Genomic DNA, 12,469 nt, shown 5'->3' on the forward strand with positions numbered 1-12,469 from the left:
TAGCTGGCCGTATTGCGGATCATGTGTTCTTGTCCGCCAAAATACAATGCAAGCCTAAACCTACTATTGAAAGGCTAGACTAAGAAAATACCTCTCCTCGTGCCGTACTCTTAATACTAGGTAATATAGAGTAGTAGCTTTGGCCATGGCCGCCATTTTGGTCGCAAATTTTTATCTATAGGAAAGAGCATGGGTGACGTACTAGGACGTCACAGTGCCATTACTCTATTACCGTCTCGTAAAGTTCGGTAGAGTTTCGTATTTATTTACACTTCGGGAGAATGACTACACTGAGACGATTTTTAGCGTTGCTCCCACGCATACCACCTCACGGTCTGTCAGTATGATCCTCCCCTTTAACAGTCCATCAAATCATCCCCGTATCTCATTGGTTTCCTGAAACTTACGTCTTGAAAAACACGCGCGTGACGTATTTCCTTCCCACTCTCGTGACGAGGGAAAACCAAGACCCCGATGCTCTCGGATAACCTCACCGCACTGGCTATTCTCCCCAGCTTTCAATAAATACATTCTTGAAATGGCTATACCGATTCTTACGGTTGAAATTATTTTATTCATAGTTTTGTACCTTTTTAATTTTGCCCATTGAATGTGACCAGGATGACTTGCTATTAGGAAAATTCAAAAAAAGTCTTCAAAAAATTAAAGGCCTAGGATTTCTTCCGCTTGTTTTCATTTAAGTTTACTTCCCACAGAACACGTTGGCCTACCACCAGGATATTTGCGCGGCGGGAAGTAAACTAAAGGAAAACAGGCGGAAGAAATCCTAGGCCTTTAAGCGAAAGATCTTTGAGGATGAATTCCTCGTCTAGCTCGTTTATTTTTCACTCTTGACATCAAGGCTGCTTTTTCGTTTAGTGTTTTTTTTCTAGCCCGAATTCTTGAAGAGTCGGCGCATATTTTAAAAATTCTAAACTGTCCCCTTCTGTGGCGAATGACGGTTGCCTTCAGCCAAATTTCCGCGATGATCTAATATTCCACGCTAAAAATTAGTATATATCGCGCTGGAAAATAACTTGGCGAGAGGAGCCCCAGCAACGCGGCCAAATATTTTATGAAAGACGCTTTTAATTTTCTGGCAAGTAATCAAACTTACGGAGTACGACGAAATCATTCTTGTATGGAGTGTAATTTAGAACAAGGAGTTTTCATTGTCACGTCAAAATGTGTTGACGGTTACGCAGTTAGTCGTCTTTAAATTTCGGCGATATTTCGAGTTATCTTACTTTGTTTTTTCCTACTTTAATATTTCTGAAAGGAAATGATTGTAGATTCTTTTGTCGTTATCCCGCCAATTAGGATGATTCAAAAAATTAAGGTTGCGAAATATACCTTAATATAATCATGGAAATTTCGGAGGCGAAACGCGAAAGGGTGTTTAGGAGAATACAATGGGACTTAAATTGCCGTCATTTTTCAACCGGTTCTTTTAAGTTAAGATTAATTGTATTTATTCAACCCCCACCACTATTGTTGATGTCTTTTGTCGCCATTCCACTGTTAGCTTCGCGCGACGTCAAAAGCTAACTATGGTTGGTTGAACCATCTCCCAATTACTATCTTTAACTCTTCCTCTTCCCCCTTTAAGGCAAAATCGCCGTGACGGCGAGGGACGACGCAAAAAATTCCCGTTAAGCCTAATACGAATTTTTTGCGTCGACGTTAGCCGTCACGTCTGTTTTGGTCAAATGAAAACCAGCCTTTAGTTGGATTTACTAGACTTTGTTATTTACGCCAGCTTTACGTTTCTTTAACCTAGGCTCCAGTATGATTCGATGTCGAAGGTACCTCCTGGTATTAGTTGCCATCGCGACTTGCCTTTTCTTTCTACAATTGGGCATGGAGAACTGGAACTCTACTGGTTTCGTGTATAACTTCGTGATCAAGAATACACCCACCGACGATAAAAGTACGTAAATGTTATGTATTTTAGTTTTATTTTAGTAGTCGTACGCCCATACAAGTCCAAACGCCTTCATTAGATCGGAGTCTCAAATAGGCTTATTTAGAGTAAAATTAACGAATAAGTAGATTACGAAAAGGGATACAAAAGCTAAACACTAAACAAATTGGAAGAAATTTAAAAACTTACAAATAGCTCGTACCGATTATGTCTTCGAGCAAACAAAAATACGCGAAACACGGACCAAATAGATCTTCGAGTGAAAAACTAAATTAAGTGTAAAGTCAGGTTTGATTGAAGTGGTTCTCGATGGAGCGTGTAATGAATAATTGTAGCCCTTAATGCTTGATTTTGGAGAATTACGCGCGAACGAAAGAAACTTGTTTGAATCTATTGTCGCAGCTCAACGTTTAGGTTCTATCATGACGAGAAACGCGTTGTAAGCCTTAGTAAATTTTCTACGTCATGGAACATGTATGGAAAATGATGTTAGCGATTATTTTCGCGCGAAACCATCCGTGGAATATTAAACCTTCAGAACCGAAATATCAAATTTCGTCAGTGGAAAAGTCACTTTCTTTTTCTCGCCTTAATAAATATTTCATCGGCACCCCCCCCTCCCCCTACCTAGAATTCAACCACGACAGGTTTTTTTAGTGGGCCTTTTAATTAAATCTTTTACAGACCGGATTATGTCGCGCGTAAAGGACATTCCTGAGGCTGGAGATCATACTACTTTGTATCTAATGATTAAGAATCTTTTTAATTTTAATTCATTACTCCTGTATAGATAGCGGCTTGGAATTGGTGTCTATTCGTGCCGCCATTCAGACCGTCTCTACCGCCGTCGCTAAGACAACGCGGTCCCGTCTACCAAATACGACTGTGGTTGCTTTGCGATTTCCTGGCGTCGAGGTCAAACCGAACCCCGTCGTAAATACCACTTCTAAATCCAACGCGGGACCGACTACTCAGGCGCCAATTACCGCCACTACTAAAACAATTCCTACTATAAAACGGAATAATACAGAGTCCTTACCCGCCGTCTTAAACGTCACCGCTAACGGAACTAAGCCAAACGTAACGTTCCCTTCAGCCGTTCCTCCTCGGGGCTTCTTTCCGGTAAACGCTACCCTTCTTACTCAATCGAATGTAGATTCTACCATTCGTAAATCTCGTAATAAGTTGAAGTTCAAAACGAAACCATTGTTAACGCCCGAACAAACTCTGAGAATTCTGGGTAACGCCATAGCCGCTTTGCCCGTTGTTCCTCCCCAGAAGGCAGTGCGCGTTTTAGTGGCCACCTATTTTCGGTCCGGTTCGACGTTCCTGGGAGATCTTCTCCAGCAAAATTGGAAAACCTTTTACCACTTCGAACCGTTGCATTACATGAGCGACGGCTTGCGCATTAAACCGAACCAAACCGAAGAAGCCTTGACGTTACTACGGGATATCTTCACTTGCAATTTTAACAGTAGCGTCGCCCTCAAGTACTTGAAATGGGGGGAAATGCAACAGAATCAGTTTCTCTTCAAGAGGAACCGTTTTCTGTGGGTGGCGTGCCGCATGCAACCCAAGAACTGCTTCCGGCCAGATTTTGCCCGTTACATTTGCGAAAGAGCACCCATTCAAGTGATGAAAGTGACGCGTTTGTTTATGGAGGACGTTAAAAAACTGGTCGAAGATAATCCCGATTTGGATATTCGCGTTGTGAATCTAGTTCGCGATCCAAGGGGTACCATAAGTTCGCGAAAAGTCTTGCAATGGTGTAATACCACAAAGTGCTCAGATTTCCGGGTCCTTTGCGCGGAAATGAACCAAGATTACGATAGTTTTCAGAAACTGGTTGAGGTGAAACCCAATAGATTCTTTCAGCTTCGTTACGAAGACCTGTCTCGTTACCCGGAACAGGTAACCCGCAAGTTGTTCGCGTCCCTCGGTCTACCCTATTCAACTAGCGTCGATCGGTTCTTAAGAACCAACACCAAGGCTCGGCCTGTGGACCAAAAAGATCCTTACTCGACGCGAAGGGACTCCTCAAAGACGCCGTTCGAATGGCGCCGTAAAATGACGCTTAACGAGATTAAGAAGATTCAAATTGGGTGTAAGAACGTCTTGATAAATTATAGGTACGATTTCCTTAATAAAACCGGTGATTTGAGAGGAATGCCCCCGGTTCTAACGATTCGCGATAGGCCTTGGTGGATCAGACCCTAAGAAAAGTTTTTTTTTCTCTCAACGCAATCAGTTTTATATTCGAGAAGTAGAGAAAACATTTTATCTACGCAGTACGACTATCAAATAGCCCAATTCGAGCTAAGTTGGCATTATCCGAAGGGTAAAATCAAATTACATTTTACAACTATTTAGATTTTAGGACTTTGATATTTTCTTCATATAGATAGGATATAATGCCAAAATATTGAATACTTCACGGATAGATGATAAACAAATTCACGGGAAACGATGAATTTGATATATGATCTAATTTTCTAGATCTCTTTTTAAGTGCCTATGATAACATAACGCCTTAAATTTATTAATTATGAAATACCAATAATATTTAATTTGATTTAAAATTATAATTAACCCGGTGATTTAATTTAAATTCGCGATAAAAGTAAGGAAATTTATGACGTTTTCATTTACAATGAAGGTGAAATAACCACTGTGATAATTCAATTTTTTTTGTATCCAACTTATTTTAAATGACGTTGAAATAATTTGATCGTTGTAGGCCCATTGGAGCCAAATTATAGTTTTTAAAAGAGAAATATTTTCAGAATGTCAAAAGGCGCTAGATGAATTTGCGTTTTTCTTTGTTAAGAAAAAAGTTGTAAAAAAATTATTAATTTGCTGTTTTCAGCAATCTGTGAGAAGAATGAGCTTAGCTTGGCGGATGTTTAGGAATTTGTACGAAAAAATATGCTTAGAAAAGCAAACTTTAATTTATTCCATTAATAAATAATTAAGCCTAAAATTAGTGTATTTTTACATATTAACACACCCTATTAATTAAATGACGATTTTTCACTTATGCTCATGGCAAACTTGTTTTAAATTCAGTGTCGATTTTTGCGCCATACGGAGGGAGGGGTGACGTAAAACGTTTTGGAGTAACCTGGTAGGCTGGTAGCTACCTAAAACCAGAAGTATAGACATATAAAACTAACATACTAAATTCTATTTAGTAAAATGAATAAATTAATTTTGTTCGTTTTATTGAAAAAGGCATACTCTGTTAGTACACAAACTTTCTTTCAACAATTTTTTATTTTTTTTGACAATTATATTGCTTCAGTAGCAGATGGGGAAAACAATTATGAACATATCGAAACTAAAATAATAAGCATTCATTGATTTTTAATTATTCAGCATTTTTTGCATTAATAAAGTTCCCAAATATTTCATTTCTATAGCAATCCTAAACCATTAATTATCAAATGAAAAACAAAGCTATTAAAATAAAGCTCGTGAAAAAAGATAAAATTAGCGTTCCTTTTTTTTTTAATTATTACTTAATAAGGAACTTAAATATAATTTAATCTTTAGACAAACTGCACCTGAGCATTTATATAGTTATGAATGCAGTTTCATCGTCACTCATTCAAATATATATCTTTCTAGAAACAATTTTAATTAACAAGGAGTTCAATATTTTTTCATTTGGTGTGTTGACTATGTAGTTGAAATTCCCCAAGATAAAAAAATAACAGATTGAAAATTTGAAAGAAACCAAAGCTATCACGTCACACCTCCCCATTTGAAATATTTTAAAGTTTTTAATTAAAATAATCATACTTTGAGGAAGACTAATCAACGTATTTTATTTTTAATAAGAAAAACTTAATTTTTATTTAACAATATTACTCTTAAAAATTGCGTAAATTTAGAAAAGGAGATTATAACGTTTAATTTTTTTCTTTTAAACCTGCTTATTAATAATTACTATATATGACAACAAAATAAGAAAAAACATATTAAAATACACTAAATTATTAACCAGCGGGAGAGGAACCTTTTTTAGTGGTTTTCAGCTCAATGTGAGCAAGCATTCGGTAATTATCTTTAAATCTAAGCCTGTTTATAAATAAAAAAAACAAAAGTAAAAGTTACATAAATTGGTTCCCAAAATAATTGGAAAAAATTGAAATACTGGAGAGAAAAAAAACAAATTTCCTTAATTTTTGTCAATTATTTTTAACACTGACAAAATTTTTACAATCCATATCCATTCCCTAATTTTTTTTCAGTTTTTATCATTTGCACATTTTTTTTAATTTTGTTTTGCGGAAAATATGCAGTTATTTGAAAGCTTTTTCGGAAGTGACGGTGGCTTTAACATGGTTTTTTACAATTTTCGAGGCACAGTTAAAAAGTTCTTTCTTTAACTGGAGTTTTTTTATATATAGCACAAAAAACATCCTTAAAGAGTGTCAGCTCTTTTTTTTTACATTTTTTAACCCATTCATTCCATCCACTAATCATCTTTCTTCCAAAAAAAATTTTTAACAATTTTTTTGCCTTTATATTTGTTTTTTCTTTAATCATTTTCTCTCAAAAACAAAGAAAAATAAATGTACGCTCATCAGTGATGTTTTAGTTCCGTTCCAATGCGGTAGCTTAGAATTTTGTTCCAGTCAATTTTGGTTCTCGTAACCGGAAGTTGTCGCCTTAGCGCTTTAAAGGTGGTGTCTGACATTGTTTGGTAGTTTTCAGATATTGCCGTCTGTGCCCAATTGAAAGAATTAAACCAAAAACAGTAAGTTTTGAATTCTTTTATAAAATTCAAATACCTGATAATCATTCTCAGCCTCTGTCACAATTTGAATCAGCTCTTTAGCTGTCTGTTGTTCACCCTTAAAAATTTTAAATGGTGATAAGCGTATATTGCCAAAAACCACCTAATTTGAGCCAGTCACTTACAGTAATAGTTAAAGATTCTTTAACTTCTTTGGAACTAACTAGCTGGACGTTACCGTCTTCATAGTAATGCACCTGAACTTTTAACAGACCCCGTAATTCCGCAGAGGAGGCAGATTGGTTAAACTGAATTGACCATACAGATCGCCAGCGTCCATTCCTATAGTAACGGAACATTATCAATCTGACTATTTTAATGACTTAATGACAAGGGTCGTAATTAAATAAGGCACCAGAAATTTTTAGGTTGAAACTGATGATCTTCAATACACGCTGTTAAAGTGATAGAATCGCCCTGGGAATTTCCGTAAACCGAGCTGACCCCGTGTTTATAATGTTCCTGGCAATATCTTGTCCAACACTCTTGCAATGCTAATCGCCAAGGTTCCGATGTAGGATCTGGCTCATATGATTGGACGTCGGAAGCTTCTTTGCGTAGGTGATCGAACTTAAATGATTGGCCACTCCGAGGGTCATAAAATCTACCACCACCGAGATCATTGAACTCGGTTATTAATGCCTTTTAACAGAAATTATTAGTTAGATTTCGTCCTTCTTGAGAGTATAACCAATTATCAAGGAATACCTGGGATTCAACCCCATCTATTCTAACAGGTGTTAATTGGTCTTTGTTATATTGAGAAAAAGCACTGGAAACGAAAATTGCTATTAGACAAGGTCCTAACCTAGGTAAATTAATGATAAAATTATCAAAAGAACCAACCCCGAGGACCCTTCCTTTAGTAGTGTGTCGTTATTTAATAATAACCTTACATCTATTAAGGAAACATGACATTGAGTAATTTTTACAGAATGTGAACAATAATTTAAAAGATTATTACCATTAAACACTTCATTAAATTCCCCAGGGGGAGCGTGTAATATAAAATCTGAAACTATCCGTACCTAAAAAGAAAGTTACAGAAAGTAATTATGGATACTATTTCTAAAAGATGCTGTAGGTGTAAGATTTTGGATTCTACTAGATAACAGCATTCTGATTAATTTGATTGCAATTGTGGTTTACAAAATATTATGCCAATTTATCTGATAAATTTATAACGTTAAGCTATACACCAAATGCCAACTGTTTTACGTCAAAATAGGAAATAAAAGCCTCTTAAAATGTGATGTATATGACTATCTCTAAATTTATATCAATTTCTTAGAAAAATCGTAAGAAAACGACTCAGCTTGAGTCATTAACACGTCACTATTTAAAGTGGAACCAAGGCCTAACTATGCTCCAAATACCGGTTACAATCATCAAATTTTGTATTTTAAAAACTATTTAAAACGACTGACAAAACTAATTTATAAGAAAAACTATAATTCTTTCAATATATCTAAACAATAATAACTTTTAATATTTAGTAAAAAAATATTGTTTTACTTTTTCTTGGTCGGAAATCGGCTCATCATAATCAGTAGCCATTTTGTTCTATGCACACGCCTTTCGTTTCAACGGAATTGTGGGTAAATTGTCATTCGGCTAAATAGTACGCCAAAATTTTGTTTATTTTCGATTTGGCTATGAATTTGGTCAAAATAGCCTCTACTTGATTGGCTATTTTACCAAAATAGATATAGAAACGGAATTGAATTCCAAAAATAAAATAATGCTAGATGGCGATACGGGCTTTGAAAACTAAAGTCAAATCAATCATTTCAATTTCCATTTTGGTCGTCTGCTTTAGAAAATTTTGCGTCATCTCAAATCGTCGGCCATTTTAAAATTTTCCTTTGAATTTTTCTTGAATAAAATTATGTTTTTAGTTTAAATCATTTTTGTTTTATTTATTAAATTATCTTCTTATATAGTATGAGTGATTGCCCAGATATAGAGTTCGTTTTTAGCTATAATGATACGGACGAACATGCAAATGAAATATCAGGTTTTTGTCATACCAAGGCTTAAAATTTTAGTACCTATTATTTTTTTCTTTTAGCTATAATTAAATTTCTTTACAGAGCTTTATAGCTATACTGAAGAAAATGAATTCATGCATAATAAAACTGCCTTTGAATCTGTTCTGCAGGATTGTGGTATGCAACTAAAACCCGTATGAGTATAAATTGATGTATACATTAAATTTCTTACGAAGGTCTGGCACCCAGGTGGACATCATTAAATGATTCACAGAAGCACTTTGTCATTTTGCACTTTTTGGATGCTCTAGAGGCATCGCAAAGAGCTAGTCGAATGAAAGTTGCTCGGTCAGTTCTCTATTTAGCTCAAGGAACATTTGCGGAATGCCTTTCATTTGAAGATCAACACAAATTTACAAGACAAAATATATTTCTTATGTATCAAGAAGGGATATTTCATATGTTCATGCAACTTTTAAATATGGAAATAGAGTGCGATCAGTCATTTTAAAGATAAATTTGCGGGTTGTATATGAATAATTTGCTTTATTTTTAGAAATAGCAGTGCTGCAACATCTGCTCTTAGAAAACCAGCAGTTTCATTAGGCGATAGCACAGATTTACGAGTAGTGTTCAGTGTTCTTTATACATTTGTGGAAGTAATGAGAGTCTCTGATGAGTGTGATACAGAAGAAATGGAAAAATTGAGAGAATCATTTAAAGTAGAGCTTGGTAATTGCGAGTCTTCCCTTTTACGTCTCATCTTCTAACCATTTTTATGCATTTCTAAACTTTATAATGCATTTTCCACTCAGCTCAACCAATTATAGGAGATGAACTCTTAGCCATTACATTATTTCAAATGGTGACCAAATTCTGTAGTGGGTCAGCTCCTCATTTTCCTATTAAAAAAGTGTTATTATTGTTATGGAAAACAATTTTGGTAAAGCTACAATATTGATTATTCCTGAAAAAAATTTAATGGAACATCTATCAATTAATTAGGTATCGTTGGGAGGTACCGACGAACTACGTAAACTGAAAGGCAAATATAGGGAGGAATCTGAACTTGCACCCGTCCCTGACGACACTATAGAAGTAGCTAGAACCATGCGTGCCGCTTCTCCACCCGCATCTGCTGCTGATTTAATCGAGGCGCAACAACAAAGGAAAAATTTGCGTCCTTTCAAAAGGGTTAGCCTTTTTTTCCTGTGCTCGTAACTCTGTTCTTTCATTTCCTTTCGCACTAAAGAAGCTGTTTTCACTCGAGGCTCTTTCTTTACCTTTGAGTCGTTTTTAATGTCTCCCTTCTGTAGCAGCAAGGTTTGACTAAGCAAAGCAGCATGGATGACTCTATGAATTTCCATGACATGGACAGCGACAACTGCACTGATGACGAGTTGAGAGAGATTGAGGAGCAAAGAAATTCTCAAATGGAAGACGAGAGACCCTCCAGTAGTAGCGAAGATATGAGGTCCTCTTCTCCCAGGCCCTCCACTCCGATTCCACACGGAAGTCAGTCTCAAAACAACACTACTTACAATAAGGGATTGCCTTGGGTGCCCAAAGTTCGTCAACGAGACATAGACTACTTCCTTGATTGCACTAGATTGAAATTTGTGGGATACCAACTCATGAATGATCGAACTTCCTTAGCTGGCTTACCCGAACCTATTCACGAAGGTCTCAAAGTTTTGCAACAGGTAAATATTTCATTCTATCAATCTTAATGGGAAAATAACATAATTTGCCATGGTTTCTTAGCACATGTACGTGTCTCTATCTGAAGTACAAATTAAACGAGAGGATGAAATGGCAAAGCATCCTCTTTCCCAGAAGGAAAATAATATTCCTTCGACACCAGTTGAAGTCTTATATCAAGCAATGCTGTCTAGTCTACCTCAATATATGGTTGGTACATTTGATTTTAATAAAAAAAGTGTAGGTGTATTCTAAACCTAAAATGTCCAAAGATTGCTCTACTAAAGATTTTACTAGCCGCTGCTCCAACTTCCAAAGCGAAAACAGAGTCTGTTAATATTATGGCTGATGTTCTTCCAGAGGAGATGCCGTATGTTTCATTTTACTCATATTAAAGACGGTTTATTGACTGAAATAATTGGCAGAATGACAATGCTTCAATCAATGAAGTTGGGAATTGACGTAAATCGGCACAAAGAAGTGATAGTCAAGTCAATTTCTGGCATTTTGCTCCTACTTTTGAAGCACCTGAAGATCAATCACGTCTACCAGTTTGAGTACATGAGCCAACAAATGATGTTCGCCAATTGTATTCCTTTGGTTTTAAAATTCTTCAATCAGAACATCATGTCTTATGTTGGAGCTAAAAATACGTATGAGACTATAACTTTCAAAGAAAAACTTTTTTATCTGTTTTATCTTAAAAATATTTTTCTAGGATATCCGTTATTGATTTTCCAGCGTGCGTTATTGGGGAGCAACCAGAATTAACAGATGAAACACTTGTATGTTGATTATTCTAAAGGATCGAAAGCTCTAGATTATATAGTTTAATTTTGAAACTTTAGCAACTTGGTGATCAACAACCATTTTGTTGGCGGAACATGTTTTCGTGCATTAATCTACTTCGCGTGTTAAACAAATTAACAAAATGGAAGCATTCAAGAATCATGGTATTTATGTATTCCATTTTTTAACGAAAAGAAAAACAAGCTATTGTTGAAAATTGCAACATCAACAAATGGGAAATTAAACACTTTCAGATGCTTGTTGTCTTCAAATCAGCCCCTATTTTGAAGCGAGCTTTGAAAGTAAAACACGCGATGATGCAATTATACGTTTTAAAATTGCTCAAAATGCAAACAAAATATTTGGGCCGTCAGTGGAGAAAAAGTAACATGAAAACCATGTCCGCTATTTATCAGAAAGTACGTCACAGACTTAATGATGACTGGGCATATGGAAATGGTAAGAAATAGTTAAATTTTTTAATAGCTTTATATAATAATCAAAATTTTTAAACATGAAAGACTTGGATGCCCGTCCTTGGGATTTTCAAGCTGAAGAATTTGCATTGCAAGCTAGCATCAATCGTTTCCATACAAGAAGGTACGATAAAACTGTTACTACTCAAGATCCTGATTTTCAGCCATTGGACAATAATTTTCTGAGTGCTTTGGGACGAGAAGTCGAATTAACTGACGAGTTCAAACAACATTATGAAACTTGGCTTAGTAGGGAAGTTTTCCAAACATCCGTTGATTGGGATCAGCTTATAAGTACAGCTTATTTATAATAAGCAATTAATTTGACACCAACCTCCAAAAAACCAGATAAATTAGGAACTTTTTCAGTTTTACAGGATTTAATTAGCTTTTATTTATTTTAGTTAGTTTTTATACGTAAAATAAAAATTAAATTTTAACTGGTAGAAAAAAATGAATATTTATGAATGAATAAACTTACATTATGAAAGCTAGGTAATGAAGTTTAAAGTTTTTGAAATTAAATGTTTCATTGCATTTTGGCAAATAAAATTTGTGTTTCAAACAATACATTACTTTTTTACTTAATGCAAGTCTTATAAAATTAATTTAAGCTAATTATTTTGAAGTATCTTTCGCCAAAAGACCAGCGGTTGGGTTAACAGGTACAAGAATAGTAATAAAGTAAATAGTAAATGTGTGCAAAATTACAGCTGTTCTCGCCCGGGATCGAACCGGGGACCTTGCGCGTGTGAAGCGCACGTGATAACCACTACACCACGAGAAC

At 35.5% G+C, this 12,469-nt stretch overlaps 3 protein-coding genes and 1 non-coding gene across 6 annotated transcripts; 2 read left to right on the top strand and 2 right to left on the bottom strand.

The window, feature by feature from the left end:
• Positions 1–1,451: 1,451 nt before the first annotated feature.
• On the top strand, positions 1,452–4,904 carry LOC149941061 (carbohydrate sulfotransferase 1-like). 2 transcript variants are annotated; one of them, XM_090177466.1, is made up of 3 exons: positions 1,452–1,553; positions 1,781–1,930; positions 2,715–4,904. In XM_090177466.1, the coding sequence occupies exons 2-3, from the start codon at positions 1,789–1,791 to the stop codon at positions 4,139–4,141; spliced, it is 1,569 nt and encodes a 522-aa protein (XP_090033592.1). In that variant the 5' UTR covers positions 1,452–1,553; positions 1,781–1,788; the 3' UTR covers positions 4,142–4,904. The 2 variants fall into 2 exon arrangements, with proteins under 2 accessions (XP_090033592.1, XP_090033591.1); XM_090177465.1 differs by having other exon boundaries at positions 1,452–1,930.
• An 827-nt stretch (positions 4,905–5,731) lies between these two features.
• cpa (F-actin-capping protein subunit alpha) lies at positions 5,732–8,393 on the bottom strand. Its single transcript, XM_090177467.1, has 8 exons — positions 8,241–8,393; positions 7,690–7,753; positions 7,572–7,623; positions 7,434–7,497; positions 7,081–7,367; positions 6,851–7,007; positions 6,721–6,783; positions 5,732–6,653 (listed from the first exon to the last, which is right to left on the bottom strand). Exons 1-8 carry the CDS (start codon positions 8,280–8,282, stop codon positions 6,513–6,515), a joined length of 870 nt encoding a protein of 289 aa, XP_090033593.1. The 5' UTR covers positions 8,283–8,393; the 3' UTR covers positions 5,732–6,512.
• Positions 8,394–8,554: 161 nt separating this feature from the next.
• Strip (striatin interacting protein) lies at positions 8,555–12,179 on the top strand. Of its 2 annotated transcripts, none has more exons than XM_090177841.1 (14): positions 8,555–8,742; positions 8,819–8,893; positions 8,953–9,208; positions 9,273–9,448; positions 9,532–9,659; positions 9,722–9,910; positions 10,033–10,419; positions 10,481–10,627; positions 10,690–10,787; positions 10,843–11,070; positions 11,136–11,202; positions 11,266–11,370; positions 11,461–11,665; positions 11,728–12,179. In XM_090177841.1, exons 1-14 carry the CDS (start codon positions 8,670–8,672, stop codon positions 11,991–11,993), a joined length of 2,400 nt encoding a protein of 799 aa, XP_090033967.1. In that variant the 5' UTR covers positions 8,555–8,669; the 3' UTR covers positions 11,994–12,179. The 2 variants fall into 2 exon arrangements, with proteins under 2 accessions (XP_090033967.1, XP_090033968.1); XM_090177842.1 differs by having other exon boundaries at positions 10,036–10,419.
• Positions 12,180–12,396: 217 nt separating this feature from the next.
• TRNAV-CAC (transfer RNA valine (anticodon CAC)) lies at positions 12,397–12,469 on the bottom strand. Its single transcript has one exon. It is a non-coding gene; the product is annotated as a tRNA-Val (tRNA).

The sequence above is a fragment of the Leiobunum rupestre genome, chromosome 6, assembly GCF_980474605.1.
Source record: "Leiobunum rupestre chromosome 6, qqLeiRupe1.1.hap1, whole genome shotgun sequence".
NCBI classification, from domain to species: Eukaryota; Metazoa; Arthropoda; class Arachnida; order Opiliones; family Sclerosomatidae; genus Leiobunum; species Leiobunum rupestre.

Bases quoted from the DNA above. Each gene is read 5' to 3' on its own strand.
- LOC149941061 (XM_090177465.1), top strand. From the start codon at position 1,789: ATGATTCGATGTCGAAGGTACCTCCTGGTATTAGTTGCCATCGCGACT. The intron at 1,931-2,714 runs GTACGTAAATGT...ACTCCTGTATAG, and splicing joins TACACCCACCGACGATAAAA to ATAGCGGCTTGGAATTGGTG.
- Strip (XM_090177841.1), top strand. From the start codon at position 8,670: ATGAGTGATTGCCCAGATATAGAGTTCGTTTTTAGCTATAATGATACG. The intron at 10,628-10,689 runs GTTGGTACATTT...AAATGTCCAAAG, and splicing joins CTAGTCTACCTCAATATATG to ATTGCTCTACTAAAGATTTT. The intron at 11,203-11,265 runs GTATGTTGATTA...TTGAAACTTTAG, and splicing joins AATTAACAGATGAAACACTT to CAACTTGGTGATCAACAACC.
- cpa (XM_090177467.1), bottom strand. From the start codon at position 8,282: ATGGCTACTGATTATGATGAGCCGATTTCCGACCAAGAAAAA. The intron at 7,624-7,689 runs GTAATAATCTTT...TTTCCTTAATAG, and splicing joins ATTTAATGAAGTGTTTAATG to ATGTAAGGTTATTATTAAAT. The intron at 7,008-7,080 runs GTGCCTTATTTA...CCGTTACTATAG, and splicing joins TTTCAACCTAAAAATTTCTG to GAATGGACGCTGGCGATCTG.